We start from the raw sequence: 24,315 nt of genomic DNA, 5'->3' as shown, positions 1-24,315 counted from the left end.
TTTTCAAATATGGAGCCAACAAAAGTGTGGGTCACCTTTATCTTTTTTCAAAGTGATAATTTTGTGAGTCTGAAAAGTAAGTTTTATAGATGTCATTAATACCACTACTAGTACTTACAAGGATTCAAAAATTTCCTTACACAGAATTTGGTAACACCGCCTTTGAATAGATTAGAATGTAGGAGCTGAAAATTTATTTACATTCAGCACTAGGGAACCATAGCACATGTAAGAAGATTCCTGTTTGCTGAATTTTTTTTGTTCTATCTAATAAGTCATCAATTATAGCATTAGAATGCTTTTTCTGTCAAAGACAGTTAGTTTGAGGAAAGTACCTAAGAATAAAGAGTCCTTTTCATGGCCAAAAGGTTGCATAAGAACCTTTGGTATCCAAAATTAATTACCATTATATTTGCCAGACTGGGTAAGTTAATAATTCATCATCTTTCCCCTTAAAAACACCACCCATGTTATTTATCAGTTTTCAATATTAGCTCAATTCAACCTTTTTCTTGATATCCAGCAATAGTTCATGTTTTCTCTTTTACTTGTGTTTTTTTTTTTTCTTTTTCTTTCATCTTCTCCATCTAATCCCACTATTCTTGCCAGCATTTGACTTTTATGATTACATGACCTTCAAGGGAAAGTTGGCCAGAAATTTCAAAAACACCTAATGTTTCAGTGCTAATTAATGCTTTATGATTTGGAATGTGATCTTATAAAAACATTAATAAAATGTGGGTCAAAGTTAAAATAATTTTGACTTGTTTCATATGATGTTTTATAAAAACAAGTAAGTAAAGAATTCAGCTAGAAAATTATAATGGCAGCAAATTTTCTTTTATAGAAATAATTTTAAATAATTCCAGTTTTGAAAATAAATATAGACATGGCATAAAATTCGAAAACAAGGAATTAAACATTTGAGTCATAAGAAACACTGAGCAAAGCTGGCTTTCAGATTAAAAAGCCCTGGGTTGTGTTAATGATCTTATGACAGTTATAATAACAGCTGATACGTGAGCAATTCTAATTTTCCAGGCACCGTGCTCAGTGCTTTACTTCACCTCCTCATTTAAACCTCCCAATTACAAAATATACACTTTTGACCATCCTCATTCTACTGATGAGGGAAAGGATACTTACAGACTGAAAAATCTGCTGTGTTGTCACTCAGCTCACAAGCTGTAGATTTGTGATTTAAATTCTAGAGTTTTCTCCCTTAACCACTAGAGTGCCTTATAAATTATGAAGAAAAGCAAACATGTTGACATACACAATTCCTTAGAATTTACAAAGAAGTACTATTCTAAATAGATGTATTAGGGAAGGACTCAAGATATATTAGAACTAAATAACAGCCCCCAAGTTCAAGTTGCTTCTCTCAACAGAATTCTCTCTGTGTCATTCAGCTAGCAATCAAGGGCATAGAGGCCTCTATCAGCCAGGTGACAAGATGGAACTTTCCAACTCAAGAGAAGTTCTGATTTATAAATGCATATAAATCAATTTCTCAGTTACCTACCCTGAAAAACAAATACCCAAACAAGCAATTAATGCTTAACAACAGGACTAATGTGAGCTAAATATTCTTGCAGCTGCTGTTTCTTTCTGTTGTGATATTTCTTATTATTTCAGCTTGGTTTTCTGTCACTATTATACAGTTATGAAGTCAGTTATAGGCACTGGTTTTATTCTTATAGCACTAAATAATATTACATTCCACTTTTAATCTCCTACTTTACAGACAGAGAAGACCTTTGCCATTTTAGGCTCCAAGGAGGCAGGAATCTGCCTATGTGTTGACATCATGTCCATAGCATGCAATCTCATGCCTCCTGCACAATGGACACTCAACACGTGCTCATTGCTTTTTGATTAAGCTGCCTCTTCTTCAATGTTGCCTTAAAAAACATCTCTTCCAAATACAATTATTGTCTCAAAAAGAACACTTGTGTAAAAGGTGAGAAAGCAAATTGGAAACATAGGGAGGTTAGAGGGGTTCTTATTCTATATGTTTATATCTAATATATGCTGAGGGCAGAAGTAATGCCTTATACCTCACTGTGTCCTTAGGACACAGCATAAAGTATTAGTCATGCAAGGGCTCCAATGATGATGGTGATGAAGAAACAGTTAAAATCAAAATTTGTCTGTATTCATATTTTTTTAATTGAAAAGTAAAAGCAAACAAAAAATTAGAACATATCCCTCAAAGAAAATGTTTACTTATCAAGAATTGGAACAAAGGGTGTAACTATTGAGTTGAGAATGACTATCTGCCAATTCAGAAATCTAAATAGACATTTTGCCTCAATCATTAGTGGATGTAAACAAAATGAATAATTACTTCTAATGCCTTGAGGCACAACAAGGAGGAGGGTGGGCATTGAAAATCAGGTTTATCAACTTTGCCAGCACATGGACCAAAGTTATAGAACTTTACAGCACAGGGGAGGTTTATTTTTTTTTTTAATTATTATTATTTTTTTTTTATCTATCATTGAAAACAGTTGATTGCAGGTCTGACAATAGATAACATTATCTAGGTTATAGGTTATAACAGATCATTTAGCTTAAGTTGACTGTGATAAAACTGATAACTTTAGCTTTCAGTCACTAAAAGGGGACTTTGTGAGTGGATTAATGGGATCTATTAACTTAAGGACATTAAAGAACACTATGCCAGTTATTCCATCTCATAAAAGGTTTTTAAACTAACATGTCCAGGCAAAGTCATAGCATTTTACTCTGCTAAGGGATGCCATTTCTGGTTTGTGTGAATGGTACCTCCTGGTATTATGCAGGGCCTAACCTGTATTCCTGTCCTCTGTGCAACTCCAAATGCATTTAAATAATGTCTTCAAGAAATAATATATCATCTGATGTCTCATCTAAAACTTGCTCTTTAATTGAAAATAAGTGAGAAATTCCAAACATTAGTATTCCTAGAATGCACACATCAAAAAAAGTATTTGCTTTTCTCTTCAACATAAACTAAAAACAATTCCTGGAAATCTGTGGATTGCGAATTAGTTCCATTAGTTCATTTGAATATTGAGACTCTGAAGATAATCTTGTTAAGTGTTTCTATAGTTAAAAAATGTATTTCTTCAGAGCATCAAAGACAAAATATTATTCATTGCTTTTAAATTGACTCTAGCAGAGAACTGTGAAGAAGATAAAGGCAATACATGTAATTTCATTGATTTTAGTTTTTGTAATAAAAGCTTAGTGTTTTTTTTTTGTTTTGTTTTGTTTTTTTGGGTTTTTTTTTTTTGCTTTTTTTCCCCTAGATGTCTGAGTATTTTTTAGTTTCTTTTTTTTTGTTCAATCAGCATATCTCTTGTTTGTTTCCATGGCCGAAACATTATTTCTTGGAAGTATAATTTCCAAAGCAATCATTATCAGTGACATTTAATGACTCAATTAGTAGAGGGCTTGGGAAGATTTTATAAAAGCTAGATTAGTTTTGAAGCCAGTGAAGATAATTTGTTTATAGCCTTTCAACTACTTAATAGTAATATACCAGCATAAAATTTTGGAGAAATAGCCTTATCTTCTGTGATCTGAAACTTAACATTTATTGATATTTGAAAATTCTGAAGGAAATCCAAAGAATAGTCACAAGAGTCAATATAAAAAAAACTTCAAAATTTTAGAGACTTTCATTATCATAGTAGTAACATAACATCCATCCTTTGATTTGATTCAATTTATTTTTACAAAATAGTTGAATGTTTTTTGATCAGCTATTATTTGGGGCAAAGAGTACAAACAAATTTGGTGGCTTTTTGGTAGTCATTGAAAATATATTCTTGAGAAATACAGAAAGACACAACAGAATTTTCTCTTCACGTAGCTGGTATATTTTTGGAATAGTTTTAAGCATTCCTGAGTCCAGACTAGTCCTTTGGGGGAATACTAACAACATCAATTTGGGCAACATATTGCCTGAAGTAAGAAATGAGAATATGATGTTAGATAAAATCAAATATATGGCCAATGTATATTTTTTGAGAGTCATAGAGATGACACAGTGAGACCATTTCTGAGCTTGGGAGGACCTTAAAACATTTTACCTCTCGTATGGCATAAGCACTGGCCAGTCAGAATCTAAATGCTGAAGTAGGATCCTAGGGAACTCCTGCTATGCCAGCCAGCACCTCATTTTTGCTGGATCATGAGAGGTCTTCAAGGAGGCACCAGAGTGGAAGAGGAAATGGAATCGCACTGACGGGTCATTGCCAGTAATTATGTATCAAATACTACACATACATTTTAATATTTTAACAAGCTGCCTGGTTCTTCTGGCATGTGGAAGTGGAATATTAACCCTTTCCATGGCTCAAGCTTCTCTAGGACAATGGTTCTCAAAATGTGGTCTTCTGACACCTAAGGGTTCCTGAGATCCCTTTGTGATATCCATAGTTCCTGCCTTTTTCAATGACATGTCTACGGTAAGCTAGATTTTGTATGTTCACATAAAGAGAATATTGCAACATATATGCTGAAGCAGATATGCAAATCTGATCATCTTTTACTAAGTCAGACATTAAATAATTTGCAACTATGTAAAGCAGTGTCATTATTCTCAAAAATAATTGTCTTTGCTGTGAAAAATATAGTACTTTCAACAAAGATAGGTTTATTATTTCTTTTTAATGAATTAATAATAATTTTTAAGAGAATAAAAAATTATTTGAGACCAAGAATTTGAGAACTGCTGCATTAAGAAATAAAGTAGTAAGATCTGTGGAACACCGGGAAAGAAAGGCCAAATAGCCCCAACCTCTAATCTTTGTCACTTGAGAGCTTATAATAACTTTAAAATATTCCTTTGTTTTCCTCTAATGCAAAAATATGTACCAGCATATGTTTATATTTCAAAACTTCACTAAGTTATGTATATAAGTTTTCAGTATTGGATTTTTTGGGGTAAAAAAAATGCATTTCACTAAACTATGCTAAAAGAACTATTATCAAAATGCCACCCAGAAGAAAATAGCTTTATACAACTAATTAAAATTTTAATTAACCTATAAATTGTCATGTTTAATATATTTCCAATATGCTTGCAAACCAGTGGTTTTATATGTTCAGTATTTCATCAGAAATGCTTTTCACACTAACATTTTTACCTGATTTTCAAAAGGAGGAAAGTAAACAGCCTCAATTTGTACTATTATCTCAAATTCTAAAGCAGCAGAATTTAAATTATCCTTCACTTTATTTAAGGTAACGATGATTGAAAGGTCTACCATTATTGTATACAGTTTACCCTTAAACAACACAGAGATCGAATGCCAATCCCATGCAGTTGAAAATTCACATATAACTTTTAATGTAAATCCTCCCAAATTTGACTAAGTATCTATGGGGGATTAGTTCCAGGATCCTCCCCAAACCAGATACCAAAATACACAAATTCTCAAGTCCCTGATATAAAACGGGGTAGAACATTGCATAGAGTTGGCCCTCTGCATCTGTGGATTCCCAACTGTAGATTGATAACTGCTTCTTGTCTGCAGTTGTTTGAAACTATGGATGGGAAACCAAGGGACATGAAGGGCCAACTCTATACTTATAGAAATATGTGCTGCCAGGATGGTGTGGCTCAGTGGTTGAGCATTGACCGATGAACAAAGAGGTCACTGGTTTGATTTCCTGTTCAGAGGACATGCCCAGGTTTCAGGCTCAATCCCCAGTATGAGGTATGCAGGAGGCAGCTGATCAATGATGTTTCTCTTTCATCGATCACTCTATCCCTATTCCTTCATCTCTCTTTCTAAAAAAAATCAATAAAAACATATTTAAAAAACACACACAAGTAAGTGAACTTGTGAAGTTTAAATGCCTGTTGTTCAAGGTCAACTGTATAACAATTAAATACACAAGCAAAAGCAAACATCCAAAATGGCTTCCTTAGGAAACTGGGATGTCAAAGGGCTACCAAGTAAATGAAAAACACCACCTCCCATCAGAAACAAACTTCGGGTCTCAGTCTTAGCACTGGATAAAGGAAGGGGACAAGAAATAATTTCCCCTAAGAATCTGACCCTCTGTTCTTGCTTTGATTAATGCTTCAATTCATGTAATCAGTGTGGTCATAGACCTTAAAGAGAGAATGTAGGTAATACACCCAGGTGACTAACAGGAGCAAACACAAATTATCCTATAATGATGACATTGATGATATGAAGGAAACCAATTTCAGAAGTGTTAAAATGTGGAAAAACAACAAAACATGTTACAGTAATTAGAATTTACTGGTATATAAAATTAAATACTGCTTATTGGGATTAATGTATTTTATGTCAAATTTTATCAATCATACTGATATTATTTAGGCTAGCAAGTACAATGAAAGGTGAAATAGACCCAAACATATTTAATAATGGACACACAAAGTTATCCAACATTCTTGGTGTGCCAACTTCTAAGGCCACAATAAAACTAAAAATTAACATGCTCACCTCAACACCAATATATTTGATAAGCATATTTTTAGTGCATGCCGTTTCTTTTTCTGACTTCTTTCCTCTGATCGTGCCTAAAGCCTTGGAATATATTTGTATTGGTTGTAGATAAATTTATTAAGGTCCCTTGATTTTCATAATTCAACAGGAAAATGTATAGCTCTTAAAAAGTAGCTTTTGAAAACAGACATTAGGAATATACTTTTAATACCTACATTTGAATTATAAGGGGCTCTGGGTCCTAAACTGGATACTACAATGTTTCCAGGCCAAGAGCATACATGCTCTTTCATATCATACTCCACACCAGAAGCTCAGATTCTGTACATAGTACGGGTGGCAGCGCTAATTCTGCATTTCTTTTATATTGATTGTATAAGGTTCTCCCTCCTCCCAACTGGTGGGTGGAGTTATGACATTGCTGGCACCTGTCACAGAGACATCCCCAAGACATTGAGCCATCGATCAGCGCCTGCCAAAGTGTCCTGGAGCCCACCCCTTCCTGTTCTGCCCTGGGTCCAGCCCTCTCCTGTTCCTCCCCTTAAAAAGACCCCCAGACCAGCCACGATCCTCCATGTCCAGGTGGCAGCCCGGCTGGGTCCATCCCCACTCCCCAACTCCTTCAATTCTGACTTCTCTACTTCCATAACGAGTCCCACTCATTACTGGGGAATAAACTTTACTTTAAAACTCCTTGGTGATCAGTTTCCTGCGCCTCAAACCTTACAGATTGGTTTGGTTTCTTTGAAATGTAGACTCAAGGCGAGGCTTGTTACTACAATTGGCATCACAATTCTGCACTGCAACTGTAATATTATAGGTTCTTGAGAAGACTAGAATGGAACTTCCAGTCATTAGTGCTAAGTTACCTAATTTAGCCTTGAGGTTTTTGGTTTACAGTTTGGATTCAGAAATCTTTCTACTCGGCAGGCATCATATTTTAAAAGATCAAGTGAATCTTCCTAGACTCTGGATGTTTGGTATGGGCCCAACGTGAGAAAGAGCCCTACCAGAAATCAGCTGTCTGCTGGGGGCAGTGGGGCTACCCACTGAGCATTCAACTGCATGGGTCATTCAGCTTTTCTAAAGAGAATATTGGGACTCTTGCCATTTAAAAAAAAATAGCTTTAGGTTCTTCATGGTGAATCTCTTTTTCATGACTGCGGGTAATGAGTTATAGATTATACAGTACTTGGATATAAGTATACTCTTGAAGAGAGGCTTTGAGACCTGCGTGAAAATACTCAAGACTGAGTCTTAGAAACTGAAAAATGGCTAAAGGACTGGCTGAGAAAAATACCCCCCCCCCCTTTTCTTTCCTTACAAATGTCCTCTCAGTGCTGAGAGTGTAAAATGCTGCATCAAATAGGATGCCTCTTAAATGATAAATGGGTGAAGTAGGTGCTTTGAATAGAAATGCTAAATAAAGCTCTTCTGTTGAAATTATGGCCTTGGTACAAAATGGCATTTATTCAAGTCATTCAAACAACTTCATTCCTTTCACAAAGAATAAAAAGACCTCTTAGAAGCCCAGACACCTTTTCTTTGTTTTCTTACAAGAAAAAAATAATCAAAAGAAATCATTCCAAATGAAATTGAATCCATAGGCTTGCTTTTCTATCTTTATGTGTTAGGAGGGTAAATGGGTAATTAATAGTTACATGCTTTCCTCCTTGTTGTGAAAAATCGAAACCCCGTGCGTATCGACTTTCCTTTCTCCTTGACCAACAGAAAACATTATATTTCATATTGATATATAAAGATAGGTAACACATTTATGAACATCTGGGCATATGCATAGATACACATTCGTGTGCAAGTAGAACACTTCAATCTAAATCTTAGCTTGCTTGTTTCAAAACACATTCAACTCTCACGGTTGATTTCACTAAAAATTATTTTCTTAACTATTCATACCCTCATTTTTTTAGCCATTATACAATTACAGATTAATTCTTGCGAATACATTTTTCTGTGAGTGCCTATGGGGTTCAAATTTAAGGACAGAAGACTTACTGTAGTGCAGAACTGAGGTCAATGTTGAGGTCCTAGCTCTTTCTCAAGAAATTTTATCCTGAGCATATTGACACAGGCCTGCTCATGTGCCCCCTGAAAAGCCATTTGGCTTTCCATGGGACCTGATTTCTTCAAGACCCCAAACGTCTGTGTTGCCCCTCTTCTGAGGGATGTCTGCTGTCAAGTTTCTGAGCGCAAGCCAGTTGGGACTCACCTCTCCTTCCCTGGGCCAAGGCCTTCCATTCTGGGTGTATTTGCTTTGATTCTGTCTCTTCTTTTGTCCTCCATCAGCGAATTTGCACAGTAAAGGCTCACTAGGGGCTGGGAAGATAAGAAACCAAATCCTACATTAGCAAGTCCCCCTTAGAAATGAGTGATTATTTGAGTCACAGTAGGGCTTTGTAACGCATATCTTTTGAAGTAGTCTTGCTTCTGGGGAGATATTTGGCCCCCTTTTAGTCTCAGCTATGTTGGCTGCTGATCTAACTGGGCTTCAAAAAAGTCCTGGCAGACCATAAAAGCATATAACAAATATTGTTGAAAAAATAATCAGCTGAAGCAGAATGCGTACTTGCCTTAGAAGTAAAGAGGCCAGCCAGTGTTGACCCCTTCCAGTTGTGTTAGAAACATTCATAACCAGTATTCATGTTTGGATAAATATTTCTCCCTCAAATCAACTCTGTTTTCACTGTAGAAACTGTCAAATTCTATTTTGGAAAGAGGTACTTAGGAGCTTCTTTTCATAAAGGGGGCTATTTTGCTAATTGCAACCAAATGAGCTATTTTTTTCTCATTATCCCCTACAATTTCATAAAAACTGGAAATTGATTGTTCGTACAACCCATTTCACTCCAATTTCTCAGTAAAATCTAGTCAGAATCCCAGAGGGACTAATGATTTGAATATTAAGTGAACTCACACTATAAAATACAGCCAAAGGATATGACCCTAACAAACAAATTATAGATGATGGGGGGAAATATGGACATCAGTGACTTATGAACATTAGTTCCTAAGAAAAAGTGACCCAAGCTAAAGTCTGACAGAACTCCTCTTCTGCAATTACACAGCAAAATGATAATCTTTTGAAAACGTAACAGAGCAAGAAATTCTTCGTGAATTGGCGCCACCTCCACATCCTTACTTTACTGTTAAAATTGCTGCCTAATATTATTACAAACATATTTAAAAATGAATGAATTTTTAAAGAGCCATATTGGCCTAACAAACCTGATCAATGCACTAACATGCCTGGGAGGGTTTTTTGTTAGTTTGTTTGTTTTTTGTGAGTTTATTTGTCTGAGCACAAACCAAATATCAATTTGTAAGTTTACAGTTTGAAAATCAAAATGAACTCTTTCTTCCTCACCCCATACTCTGGGAGGGAAAAATGTGTTCCACTAGAAATTAGTTGTACTAACGGTTCTACTTCTTTATTCCTCTCCATATCCTTTCCTTTTGCCATGTAGTATTGTTGAGTTCTCTCGATCAATCTGACTCTTAGTCTGACTTCATATTAGTTGTTTTGGCCAATGAGATATTAGCAAATGATACAAAATATTTTTAAGCATTGGGGCTTGCTTCTTTGCATATTTTGCTTCTCTGCATAGCTACTTGAATATGCCCAGCCTGTCCTGCTGGAAGGTGAGCTACAAACAGAGATGAGTCATCCCTACCATTCCAGCCAAGGCCAAACTAGATCATTCAGTGGCCAGCACCCACCCACATTTGAGTGAGCTTGTGTAAGATCAGCAGGGTATATAGATAATGTGTAATTGACCACAGAAAAAATGTATAAGCCCAGGTAAGTTCAGTCAAGGCCATCCCAGACATCTTTAATAAATCTTTACTGTTTGATGCACTAAGATTTAGAAATTGATATGTAGCATTATTATCTTAATCGATAATGCCAAGAGCCATTCTACTTCTTTTTCACTCCCAGTTAGGTTGCTTGCATTTACGAATCTAGCTGAAGCAAAATAGTATTATGGAATTTATCTAAATTCTTTCTCCAGATGAAACCCAAAAGGGTAAATGCAATCACCAGACCTCAAACTCTATGCATAAGAAAATTTCCTGTGAGATTTCAAAGTACATATATATTCCTCACATCCATCCATCCATTCAAATGGTATGGTCATACTAACACGTGAGTTTACCACTGGCAGTAACACAATTTCTAGACCACCAAATCTGTAAAAACCTTAAGTCTCCTGCTTATATAGAATTGTAGTTCCACCCTTTATGCTTCTTTGGATAATGACTTTCATGAGTCATACTTTCTACCGTCTGAAGCAAAACTCATTGTAATTTGTGTTCTCCTAAAACAGATTTTTATAGACTATGACAATGGCTTCTCTTCTGGTTGCCCATGTTTCTATAGATTTGTTCATGTTTCTTGTCTGCTTCCTGGGTTTGAGGCCTACCTAGTTTCCTGACTTACTAGTTACAAGACATGGGCATTATTATTATTTTTTTAAATAAAACATTTCTGTGACTCATTTTCCTCATGTATAATAAAATGGGAATGATATTGTTATTTACCTCAAAGAGCTGTTGAGAAAATTAAATGAATTAATGCATGCAAAGAGCTTAAAACAATACAGAGTACATAAAATAAAAACTAAATCCATGTTGGCTGCAACTATCATTATCTCTTAGCATCTGTTAGCCACTGCCAGTTTTCAGCTGTGAAGCTGATCATTTGTCAGAGTCAGAGTTCAGAGTGTTTAATCAACTGGACTTAATTTTCATCAGCTTGGTTCCATTCTAACTCCATGGTGGTTTGGCCATAGAATGTGACTATTCTCCAGGAATGACAAAAAGATTTGCTCATGGAGAGGATCTGTGTTTCCCAAATGGTTCTAGCTGACTAAGCTTGTTACTGGACCATCTGGCCACTGCAGCCAGGTCCCTCTCTTGAGTCAGCAACAAAGTCTAGCTTCCATTTTTATCCACCGCCCCTCTTCCCACCCCCCCGCCCCCTATATGAGGCAGGTCATGTTGCTCTTATGTGTGTTAAAATGCAATTGTCAAATGAATGTTCTTTTTTCTTTTTCCTTTTTAAATTATTATTATTTTTGTGTGACTCAGTGGCAAAAGATCTATTGATGTCTGAATCCATCAAAGCTGTATTTAACTAATAGAAAAAGTACTAGGCCACCCACAGAGCAATGGGTTTTATTGAGTTTTCTTTCCCCCAAATCCCATATTAAAATGTTTGATAATCACTGTGTTAGAACCAAGTTTTAGGATATCTAAACATCTTAGTTTGTCCTCCAAAAAAACAATTATCTATATACTAGAGGCCTGGTGCATGGATTCGTGCACTCGTGGGGTCCCTCAACCTGGCCTGTGCCTTTTTGCAATCTGGGATCCCTTGGGGTGAAACCAGCAGTCCAGCATACCTCGAGGGATGCAGCAGTGTGCTGGGGAGCAGCCCAAGCCCAGGCTGGGCACTGCACCACTCCTGCTGATCTTGTGCCACTATGCCTGGTAGTGGTACTATGGAGGCAGGAGAGGCTCACACTGCCAGAGCTGCACTCGTCAGTCCATGAGCCTGACCTCTGGCTTCTGCATTTGTCTGTCAGCTGAGCAGCACTCCCACTGTGGAAGTGCACTGACCACCAGAGGGCAGCTCAAGACTAAGTGACCAGCTGACCAGCCAACTGGCTGTAGCTATGATGTGCACTGACCACCAGGGGGCAGATGCTCAATGCAGGTGCTGCTGAACTGTGGTGACTTGGCAGCTGTGGTTCTCAGGTGGTGTACCCAGAACCAGAGAGAAAGTAGCCCGATTCCAGGATACTTCATCTAACCATCGCCCCCTTGCAATCTGGGACTCTTCTCAGGGGATGTCAGAGAGATAGTTTTTGCCCTATCCCTGCAGGCCAAGCCAAGGAACCCCACCTGTGCATGAATCCCTGCAGCAGGCTTTTAGTATACCTATATTTACAGATCTAAAAAGCCACATTTTTTCCAATTCTTTAGTTTAAATGTATGTATTAGATGTATGTTATTAAATATGTAACAAGTATATAAGGCATACATTTATATAAAGAAGAGAACTGATATATCTGTTTATGTATGCACACTCATGTACATATATATCTAAAAGCCTTTTTTGGTGCAACCTTGGAAGCTATAGAATTAGGGGGGGGGGCAGTGTTGGCAGAAAAACAAAAGGCACTGAATAAATTGTTTGGCATTTCTTCTACACACTGGCATCAAAAAATTTTGCAGAAGCATCCTTGCCACAAAATTACAAAGTGACAATATTCTAATTTGCTAAGGATCACATACAGATAGACTATGAGACTCTGGATTTGAAACCTATCTTAAAGTTTTCCATTATTTTTTTCAATTAAATAGTTTTTCTATTACAGTTGACATTCAATATTATATTAGTTTAAACACAGTGATTAGACATTTATATGTCTAGTGCCCTTCTGACACCAGACACAGTTATTACAATATTATTGACCATATTTTCTATGCTGTACTTCACATCCCTGTGACTGTTTTGTAATTATCAATTTGTATTTCTCAATCCTTTCACCTTTCTCACCCAGCTCCACAATTTTCTTTTCAAAAAAATATTTCTTATCGCTAAGCTAAGAGAAGCTTAAAAAGTCATGGAGTGAGACTTTCTTAACTTCCAACTGAGATGTCTTTGTGAATTGTCTTTTTAGTGTCTTAGAAGCCTCAAATCTTTGCCACCTGATATTTAAGACTCTTCAATAAGCTCTGGATTTTAATAATGACTTATTTATATTTCCTGATGTTGCTAAATTGGAATAACTGCTATTACTTTAATAATTTGAAGATGACTTTAATGGGGGGAAAGATAGGACCACAGTGAGTTACTAAATGAATAAAAAATAAAACCCCAGAAAAAAAATTTTAAGTGTGTCATAAAAAAAAGACAAATATATCCATAATATTATCCTTGAATTCCAGGAATATAATTTTGATTTTTAGCATGGGGTGGGTAGGGTGGGAGGAGAGGTATATTTCATTGACAGTGAAAGAGATGACATTAGTAAAGTAGGTGAATTAAAATACGTATACTCTCCTAGTGATTAAGTGACTCCTAAATATATTGTAAGATCAAATTCAAATTCCTTGATTAAAAGAGATGAGTTTGTCCTCTTAATCTTATCTTTCATTATGCTCCTCCCAGGCCTGAGTGGTTTCCAGTTGTCTCACCTCTAAGTGCCCTTCCTCTTGCCTAGAATTTTCTTTCCCAGCTTCCCTCCCCACTAGCTCCCACCATCTACCCACCCCACCCTACCCCACCCTACCCCACTCCCACACACAAACTCTTCATCTGCAAATTAAATTACTAATCAACCTTTAGAATGTAGCTCCAATGTCAGGTACTTAGGGAAGCCTTCATTGACTTGACTTCAGAGTGAAATTGCCTATTGCTTACTGGGCAGACTTTCCCAGGTGAAATGCTGTTTTTGTGTTAAGTTCTCTAAACAATTTCCAGGGTTGAGGGTGAAAAGTAATGATGCTAGCTGAGGTCAGGGTGTAGTTTATATACGTGTGTGTGTGTGTGTGGGGGGGGGTGTTGTTAATAGCATGTTACACATAGGTTTACATAATACTCTAACGTGGCGCTACTCCAAGTATAGTCCAAGGATCAGCAGCACTGTATCAACAGCATTCTACCGGGAGTCTGTTAGAATGCAGAGTCTTGGGCCCTTCCCAGATCTACTGAATCAAAACCCGCACTCGAGCCAGATCCCCAGTGACTGGTGAGACCACCAAAGTTTGAGAAATGGGGACTTGATTATGGCTGCCTCCCTAGCAGAAGAAGGAATACTTCTTAGATATCAAGCAGGAATCCTCTGAGTAATGAGATGATTTCAGCAGCACAGAAATATCATGTTGTCTATGATTTCCTTATGGTATTGTTGCCAATTAATTTTGGTTAGTCTCTTTTAACAGTAGTTAAAATAGAGACTAAATGAAAAAGACGCCTTTGTGGAAGTGTGTCGCAGTTAAAAGCTACAGATTGCAATGTGCTAGCAGACATTATGGTCTATCATGTAAGTGGGGAGTATTTAAAATATAATTATAGCAATGCATAGCAATAAAGTTGCACGGTAATTATGAAGGAGTAATTACCGTTTGCCTGCTTAGCGGAGTTCTTCTACTCTTCTAAACTTTGTATTAAATGTGAAACATCCAATGCACAAATTGATAAGTTATAGTCTAATGATTTCTAGGACTTGCTGTTTTAAGCAAACAAACAAAACAACAGCAAATATTTTGCTCAGCAAAATTAATGTAAATTTTAAAATTTTGATTGTCTATGGAAACTTAACATGTCTTCAGTTTTATGAAGCACTAAGAATGTTTTCTAACATCATATAATACAAGTCAATATTGACCTTGAGTTGAACTAATACATATCAATAGCAGAATTTCTACTGCCTTTTAGAGAAACCGATCATTTAAAATATATATTTTATTGATTTTTTTACAGAGAAATATATATATATTATTGATTTTTTACAGAGAGGAAGGGAGAGGGACAGAGAGCTAGAAACATCGATGAGAGAGAAACATCGACCAGCTGCCTCTTGCACGTCCCCCCTCTTCCCGCCCCCCCCCACTGGGGATGTGCCTGCAATCAATGTACATGCCCTTGACCGGAATCGACCCGGGAACCCCTCAGTCTGCAGACTGATGCTCTATCCACTGAGCCAAACCTGTTTCTGAAAAACTGAACATTTTTTATTTTCATCATTCAAATTAATAAATTCTTCTACTATTTATAATAGATTGTGATGATGGTGTTACTGCATATCTCTTTATTATCATAAGTCCCAGGCCTGGTGGTTTAAATATTAAAATTTTAAAAGTCCTCATCTCAGATAGATTATAAATCTTATTTTAGAAAAAATAAAGAATAAAGGTAGAGTGGGAGGAGATGGATGGTGAAGATAACTAATGACAACAGAAGCAGTTTATTGGAGGTGGACTTATAAAACGTAATAAAAGTAGAGAAAAAGATTTAATATACGTTAAGATCTGATGACAGATCTGCCCACAGGTTGAAATTAGAACTCCAACTGAACAACCTATGAAATCTGCTACTATTGCCATTCTAATAATAGTTCATTTTACCAGGACAGGTACATTTATGTTTACAAGTGTCAGACACATGGTTACCCCTATCATTTAGGCCAAAACAAGCACAGCAATGTCAACTCAAAAAGTGGAAATAAAAAGTTAAGGATATACTTCAAAGAAGGTGTAATTTGCATGTGCATTCCTAATATTACCCCACAGTAATGGACTAATGCTTATATTTAGTTTCAAATATAAAACGCCCCACAGCGATGTTATAAAAGCAGAGAACACCAGTTTGCTTAGACACATGGCGGAGAAAGCTACTGCTTGATAAATAATGTTATGGTCTCTGTAATTACCCCAAACTCACCTCTCTGTTTCAAGCATTAAAATGCCATTTTTCATTCAACAATTCTCTGATAATTCTTTTTCATGTAGGAAAATATTTTTTAAAGAAAGAAAAAAAAAAGCATGTCAGGGGAATAACATTAACAGAGAAAAGTAATGTTTTCTAGTAGATGGAATGCAAAGTTAAGATCGGCTGATTTTATGGGGAATATGCTTGAAACATTATCTATGCTGAATGAAAACATGGTTTGATACCAAGAAAGTGGAAAGTACCAGTAGTCCCAACAAGCATTAACTGACTGACATCTGACTGACTTATGTACCCAACTACAAATTGAGGAACGTTGTATGATTGAAAGACAAAACATGAAGGAAAAGACTCCTGGTTAAAGAATCTTTAAAAATAAAAGAATCTCATTTATTGACTGAGATGGACCACTGTCTGGTCTTGCCTCATTCCTCCATCTTCTGCATTTCACCAATGTACTGGCCTCTGTTAAACTCCTTGCATACTATATATAATGTTTATAGATTATTACATACTGTATGGAATATGACACATTTTTCCAGAAAGAAGGCACAAATAAGAAAAATAAATGCAATTATAATCTTATGGTGCAGTTATTCCTTTGATATTAAAATAAAGAAGCAAACATAAACAAATGGAAGGACACATATAAAGTTAGTAAATTCAAACTATATAAAAATTAAAAACAAAAAGTATAAGACCTCTTCTCAACTACCCTCCTCCCTTTTCTAATAATTCTTTCCAGAAAAATGCATAAATATGTATCAACTATTCCATTTATCTAATTCCTTTTTTTTATTAATTACAAGAGGGCACTATTGCTTCATAGGTGAGCTTTGTTCTTTGTTTAATTCTACATGAAGAATTTTCCCTATTACCATATATCACCCTTTTAAAATGATGCTCAGTGCGGTAGCATAGTTATCACGTACCATCCTATATAATAAAAGGCTAATATGCAAATAGACCAAAGGCAGGACAACTGGTTGCTATGACGTGCACTGACCACTAAGGGGCAGACACCCAACACAGGAGCTGCCCCCTGGTGATCAGTGCACCCTCACACTGAGCCCACTCAGCCAGAAGCTGGGCTCACAGCCGGAAAGCACAGCAGTGGTGGCGGGATCCTCTCCCACCACCTCCGCAGCAGTGCTAAGAATGTCCAACTGCCACAGAGAGCGAGCATAAGCAATTAGTTGGACATCCACCGAAGGTTCCCAGACTGTGAGTGGGCACAGGCTGGGCTGAAGGACCCTCATCCCCTGAGTACATGAATTTCATGCACTGGGCCTCTAGTAATTTATAACTGTCCATCAGTAGGGCATCAGCTAAATCTTATTAAATTTCCATAATGCATTTCCATGTTCTTCTCTACTACTAGATTTGACTGAATTCAGGAGCTGGGTCCTGTCCACTTTTGTCTAGCATCGGCCCCCATGGCCTCTCCAAGTGGCTGAGGGTTAATGCACATTTCATTATCTGTTGATCAAATTACTAAATAAATTCAGGCAGATAAACAGAATAATTTCCTAAGATTCCTTCTATTAATTACATTTTAAAGGATTGAAAAGCAAGGGCTATTTTCCTCTTTAAGAGAGCATAAGAGTCCCACAATTTTTATATTTAAATATAACTAGCAAGTGTATTTAAAAAAGAAAAACAACAAAACAAAAAAGAATTCCAAGTCCTAATCCCAGGTGTAACATTGATTTCATGTGGTTCTCACATTAACTGCTGGAGGTAAAAACAAATGATGAGGAAAAGATAGGGACGAACCTCTTAATAAAAAACATCAGGTATTAGCATAACCAATGAATACAGACATTGGGGCGGTGGGGGCTTTCCCAGGGTGGGAATGGCTGGAGGGAATGGTTCAATCAGGGGGAAATGATCTGACATGTAAAACTTTAGACAATAAATACATAAAAAATAAAATTAAATTAAAAACATCAGGATTCTTCCTAGTATCTACTTACAGTCCACCACCAATGAGAAAAACACATATGCACCCCCTAACTGAACTCAAGCTCAGGTCAAGAAAACATATCTCAATTTCTCACATGCTGTTTCTAAGCATATATTTCCTGTGCTAGAGGCCGAAAGAATTCCCCAAATGCAGTGAACTGAGTTAGGAGAAATAAATATAATTCCGGTTTCAAAGTGAAAGCTGTATATTACACTGTAGGTATCAGTTAACAGGCTGGCGGTGTCCGTGGTTGAGAACCTTCCCCTCAGTGGGTGAAGGATTTACCGGGGCAATGGCATGGAACTGATCTTTTCTAATTCAAGAGCCACGGCACCGACATTGCGACAGTCTGAAGAGTGCTTCAGTAGCCTAAATCACTAACCCATCAATACTACATAAATTTAATCCAGACACTAAAAATTGAGTTTTTCAGAGAGGTGTTAAAGACCACATGTGTGCTGTAAACATCTATGGATAAATTAATCTGAGTGGTAAAAAAAAAAATTAAGCAAATAGCATGACAGCCCCCACCTATGGAGGAGTTGACTGCGAAAGCAATGCATTCAGATGGCTCTCAAATGAAATTCCCATTTGTTCTTGCCATAGCAACAAGGGGATTAAAGAGTTTAGGGCTAGACTACCTCAGCGGAAGGGTTTAGTAACTGTCCTAAATCCATTTTTCTTAGATAGGTACCGATTCCTCCACCGAGACTGAACATTAAAGGTCTGTTATATGGATTCCAATTGCCAATAGGTCTTCCTAAAAGGCAAACTTTATCATGTTAATCCCCTGCATGTTTACCTGCAGGATGAAAATCCAGGCTCCTTAGCACAAAACACCATCCAACATCAACATAAATATACACCTCTCCCTTTCCTCTTACAGGATTACTCAGAGAGCATAGCTGCCTTTCTCAGCTTCCGATTTGCTTATACTGTTCTTTCTGTCCCGGCTGCCTTCCCTCTTTCCCACTTAATCACTTTCATTGAATCCTGCCTGATTTTTTCCCCCCAGCCCCCGCCTCCTTCCAAGTTCTCATACAGTGAACTTGCCATTAATTAATTTTTAATACATTCATTTCATTTATTTATTCATCCTTGCCTAAGGTTCATTCGAAGTTAATTTGAAACACGGTGCCATAGACCACGTCTTGTGCTGTTCATGGAAGTTTCAATCAGTGAATTCAAATGAATACAGGCCTAGCCCTTAAAAGAATTTTCGTTCTGATAGCAAAGCAGACATTACACTAGCAATTAGAAAAATCACAAATCAATTCCAATCTCTCCTTTTACGCATCTATCATGGAGACATCTAACTTGGTATGTGTACAACATCTCAGCTCATTCATGTTCAGATGGCTTTCTCTACCTTAAAAGGCTCTTGAGGGTAGGGTCCCTGCATGACTCATCTCTGTATTCCCAAAGCATAATGTAGCTCCTGGAACTAACAGTTCACACACCACACACACACACACACACACACACACACACACACACACTTTCCTGGCAAACTTTTTTTTCCAGAGCAGAAGACACTCTGAAAATTGTCCCATGGCTTGAAGACAGCAGAACACACTGTGATTGCTGATTTTGCATCCACTCAGCTGAATAAGCCAAGACTGCAGTTGAACCCAGTTGGGCAGTATACATATCTGTGAAGCTTTAAAATACGTTTGCATATAGTCTTTAGATTTCTTAATAAATCACTGAATGTTTGATACATTTACAAAGAAGGTTAAAGTAGGCACTGGAGCCCTAGCTTGTTTGGCTCAGTGCATTGAGTGTCCCAGGTTTGACTCCAGTCAAGGGCATGTACAGGAGGCAACCAATTGATGTGTTTCTCTCACATCAATATTCCTCACTATCTTTCCCTCTCTCTTCCACTCTGCAAAAATCAATGGGAAAATATCCTCAGATAAGGATAAAAAGTAAAGTAGGCACTGGAAACATTTTCCCTGTCTCCTTAAATGTCACAAATTCTACTAGTCACAACTTGGACATAGTCTTAAGTAACTGCAGTTTGGCAATGTGCTCTATTTTTATTTAAAAATAAATATAAGCAGAGGAGTGCTTGGTGTTGAATAGAGCATGTATTTCCTGGGTGATTAGATCTAACACATGTAGAAGCAATCACTAACCTGGAATTTCAGAAAAGCTTTTCTGAAAGAAGTTGTATTTGACCCAACTCTCATAAACTGAGGATAAAATGTATGATTTGTAGGATCCTTTCACTAATAATTTTCTTTTCATATCTCAATTTTACAATTTATTCATTATAAAACCTTGGATCAGCCACTTATAATAGCTGGAACTTACTTATAAATTGTGGCTGCCTCCTAACTCACAGGATCATGTGACTTTACATTCAGCAATAACATATAGCAAATGTCTGTTGAATAAATTATGGGGAGTTATTATGTGGCCATTACATAACATAGACCAGAGAATTGCTTTTATGAACCATGAAGCACACACAAAAACATTAGGTATTTTTAATATTGTTGAGGAACGTACAAAAAGTACTACTTTTGAAGTAGTTCTACTTTTATTCCCACAATAGGAATTTTACAGTCAATTGAAAACAGTCCTTAAACTCTACAGTCATCTCACTGATAAATTTCAGAAGCGATGAGTGTTCAAAGGTTCTATTTTAATCTGTAAGACTGAAAGGGGTAAGAGGAGAGTGTCCTTCTTACATGGATTATGATCTGTTTTACCTGGGTCAACTTTGTAAAGAGACCAAACTTTGCTTCATCACTATAAACCACTCTGCTTTGTTTCACTCCTGTAGACACAGCCTGTGAGAGACCCTGTCAAAGTTTTCAGATAATAGAAAGGACAAAGTACTTTTCCATTCTCTACTTTTTCCATTTGGGAAGGCTCTTAAAGAAAGTGAGCTAACCTCAAACCAACATCTGTCTTGCTCTCTCCATGAAAATGGAAGAAAGCAATCTTCTCGCTTTGGTGAACTGCTCCTGCTTTAGTACTGGGCACATCACACTGGAATCTTTCAAAATCTGATGCCTTTAGAGGAGTAGAGGCCATTTTCGGAAGGGGGAGGGTATCTAGAATCAGTCACATGGCTGTTCACCTGGGTAGCTGGTTATAAGCAGAGTACCCATACCTTAAAATCAATCACTTACTTTCTCAAATGAGAAGTTGGTTCTGAGAAGTCTGGTTTTAAATGGTCAGGAGGAAAAAAACCTTGCCTTTTTAAAAAATTAATATAATGAGAACACATATATTAGAATATTCTCCTGGCTGGTAAATATAAATAAAATGGAAAAAGATTTGATATAAATTGTAAGTTCTAAAGAACAGATGAATGTATGCTTATTTTAAAGGTGAACTATATATTTACCAATTTTGAAATAAAGCCTCTCTTTCGTGTTTGACATTGTGTTAGATGCTTTAGAGCACTCTCATATTTATTCTTTAAACAACCAGCTTGTGAATTGAAACCCATCTTTTTTTGAGGTGAAAAACTACAGATCAGAGAGTTTGGGCAAATTGAGCAAGTATAAACAGATAACAAATGTCAGAGCCAGGATTTAATCGCAGGTCTTTGATACTCTATAATTCATTCCATATCATATTGTCCTCTCCTTCTTACCGTACATATCATAATTTACACAATTTTAAATAATTATAGCCTTTTCTCAACAGTAGGAGAACATGAAGGGTATTTATTCAACAATTATTTATTGAGCACTATCTGCCACAATTATGCATCCTGCAGACTAAACTAGTGAAAACCAAGTCCCTGCTGTCACATACATTATTTTGCATTAAAGAGAGACAGCCAATAAATAGGCAAAATCAAAAATATTATTTCCTTTGTGTTAAGTACTGGGAAGAAATAGCCAAGGCAATGTAAGAGGCAGAGGATGACAGGGGAGGTGGTGATATTTTAGATCTAGAAATCTGGGAAGACCTAGACAAAGACCTAAATAAAAGAAAGGAGAGAGCTTTGGAAATATATGAAAGAAAGGTATTCTAGGAAAAGGGACAAAAAATAAATGCCCAGAGGTACGTGTGTGCTTGTCTCTTTGGAAAAATTGCAATGAAGTGTGGGACTTGAGTTGAGGGAGGAGGAAGCTGATGGAGGAGGAGATCAAAGAGCTAGTAGGGTTTCACTGTTGATCCCCTTTTGTGCCAAAAGGGAATTTGGTGCCTCAAGAGGGTGAAAGCAAAGAATCCTCAGGAGGAAGACTCATTATGGGGTGAGAACTAAATTTCAAGGGATCACTGTTTCTCATTATATGGAGATATTTCTACTGCCAACCCTAAAGATTTGAGTTTTGTTTCTTTGTAAAGATAGCAAATCCCACTATGGAATAAATGTTTGCATATTTGCGTAAGAGTGTTGGAAGAGAGGCCATCCTTATTCTATCAGGGCTGGGCTTCCGATTCTCAATAGGGATCAAGATAGACATTTCCTTCAGTGAGGCTCAAAGGAGTTGAGGAAAGAAACAATAATGTAATCTCAAAGGAACCAGAGTTTTCATGGAAGAAAGGTGGGAGGTGAAAAAATAAGAAGAAAGATTCTTTTGGGGGCATTTATTCTTGTATCTTCAATGATCAATAACCAGAGAAGTAGATCAAATGTTTGTAAATGATTATGTTACTCTAATACAGCTGGTCTCTATCATGGTCCAATCTTAGGATGGAATCAAGTGCAAAGAAAAACAATAAAACATTAAAAAAGCAATTAAAATCTACCCTACTATCTTTAAAATATGTATATACAGTGCCAAGAATATTCCATTAATAAGCATCCCTCTCCCTTCCCACTTTCTCTGTGATTGAACAATGTCCTGAGAGTTATACCATTCTCCCCCTCCCCCACTTAGTCTCCACTTAGGTTTTGATTGTCCCGCATAATTGTAAGCCTGACTTACCAATGGCATAAAACCTCTCAAATATTTGTAAAAACAAAACAAAACACAAAACAAACAAAGAAAACTGCTCTTGCAACCCTGTACATCTGCTTTATCTTTTTTTTTAAAAAAATAACTTCTCTTTAAGGAAAGTTTCAAACACACACAGAAGAGGATAGTATAATGAAATCTCCATAGTCTTTTTCACCCCATTTCAACAATTATCAAATCCTGATATGGTTTTCTAAATATTCCCATCTCCTTTTTAGCCAAAAGTATTTTTAGGAAATTCACAGAATATGCAAATTCTTTTACATAAAAGCCCAAGATTATTCTTTAGGTCTCTGGACTTCCCTGAGATTTTCTAATTTCAACAGTAGCTCTAGAACTTAATAGTTATCCCTGAGCAAAATCTACAACATAGTACAACTACATGCATAAGCTCTAAGTCAAAGAAACGACAAAATAGGCACCTCTGGGCTTCTATTAAATATGGATCATAACAGAATAGGACTTCATCAGCAAAATAGCATAGTTCATAAAATGCAGGCATGGGAAGGTAAGTGGCTAACGTACAGGAGAAAGATCCTGAGAATGCATCCCTGACAGCTGTCCATAAGCGCTGACTGGCTAATGTGTAAGCCCTATGGCTGCCTTGGAGGGAAGGACTTCTCTGAGCTGTCCTCTCCCTCCTTTAATGGCCAAATCAGTGACCGAGAAACATACATTTAGCTCCTTCATTATCATAGACCTAAGGGGACATCCAAGAAAAAGGTGAACAAAGAGTTATTTCTGTCCTGTACTGAGAACAGGTGTCCTGACTCTACAAAATATGAATGGGAAAGTCACATCCCTCTATGTGGGTTCATAGTGTTTTACTTAAAACACCAAGCTAGCATGGTCTAAATTTATCCCCTTTCCTGGATTTAAAATTACTATCAATAGTCTGATTGCTTCATGTGAAAAATAATTTTAAATGAGCCACTGTACTGATACCTCACTTTCCTAGCATTATGGCTCTGGTCCAAGACTTAATATACAAAATTATAGATCTTGGCCCAGGGTAATTTTAATCTCTGCCCATAATAACAGGCCTTCAGCTGCCACAGGCAAGGGCTTTGTGTGCTGAAATTGGAACTCTGACCCTGAGATACAAAGTCATAACGAATAAGTGAAGAAGAAAAAAATTCCAGAACTTGCAGGAGTTACAAACAAACAAACATGGATCAGATTATTTTTCCATACAATGTGCATCTTCTATGACATTGTATTTTAGATCAGGGAAGGTAGGAACTCTTATTCAATTTAAACTACTTAATTGGACATGGTTGAGAAGATAAGAGGCAGGTTTAATTCACAATTCTAAATGACTTCATCCATTTATCTCTCAAAAGGCAGGCTTTCCCAAGACTGTCAGGTAAGAACATTCCTGAAATGACAAATGTATTTACTCTATGCTACTTGTTATCATGCATGCCACAAAATATGGCCTCTTGTATCTTCCACTTTTTT

General features: G+C 36.8%; 1 protein-coding gene across 13 annotated transcripts in view; it reads right to left on the bottom strand.

Moving 5' to 3' along the window:
• Positions 1–24,315, bottom strand: part of RBMS3 (RNA binding motif single stranded interacting protein 3) — a 615,090-nt gene that overhangs the window by 136,544 nt on the left and 454,231 nt on the right. For all 13 annotated transcript variants that reach the window (XM_045579333.1, XM_045579337.1, XM_045579338.1 and 10 more), the window contains one exon: positions 8,710–8,816. In XM_045579333.1, the coding sequence (XP_045435289.1) occupies positions 8,710–8,816 (107 nt within the window). The remainder of the gene's footprint in view (positions 1–8,709; positions 8,817–24,315) is intronic.

This window comes from Pipistrellus kuhlii, unplaced genomic scaffold, assembly GCF_014108245.1.
Source record: "Pipistrellus kuhlii isolate mPipKuh1 unplaced genomic scaffold, mPipKuh1.p scaffold_m20_p_11, whole genome shotgun sequence".
NCBI lineage: Eukaryota > Metazoa > Chordata > Mammalia > Chiroptera > Vespertilionidae > Pipistrellus > Pipistrellus kuhlii.
Note: the sequence above shows the minus strand (reverse complement) of the source record. Positions and strands in the feature narration are given on the sequence as shown.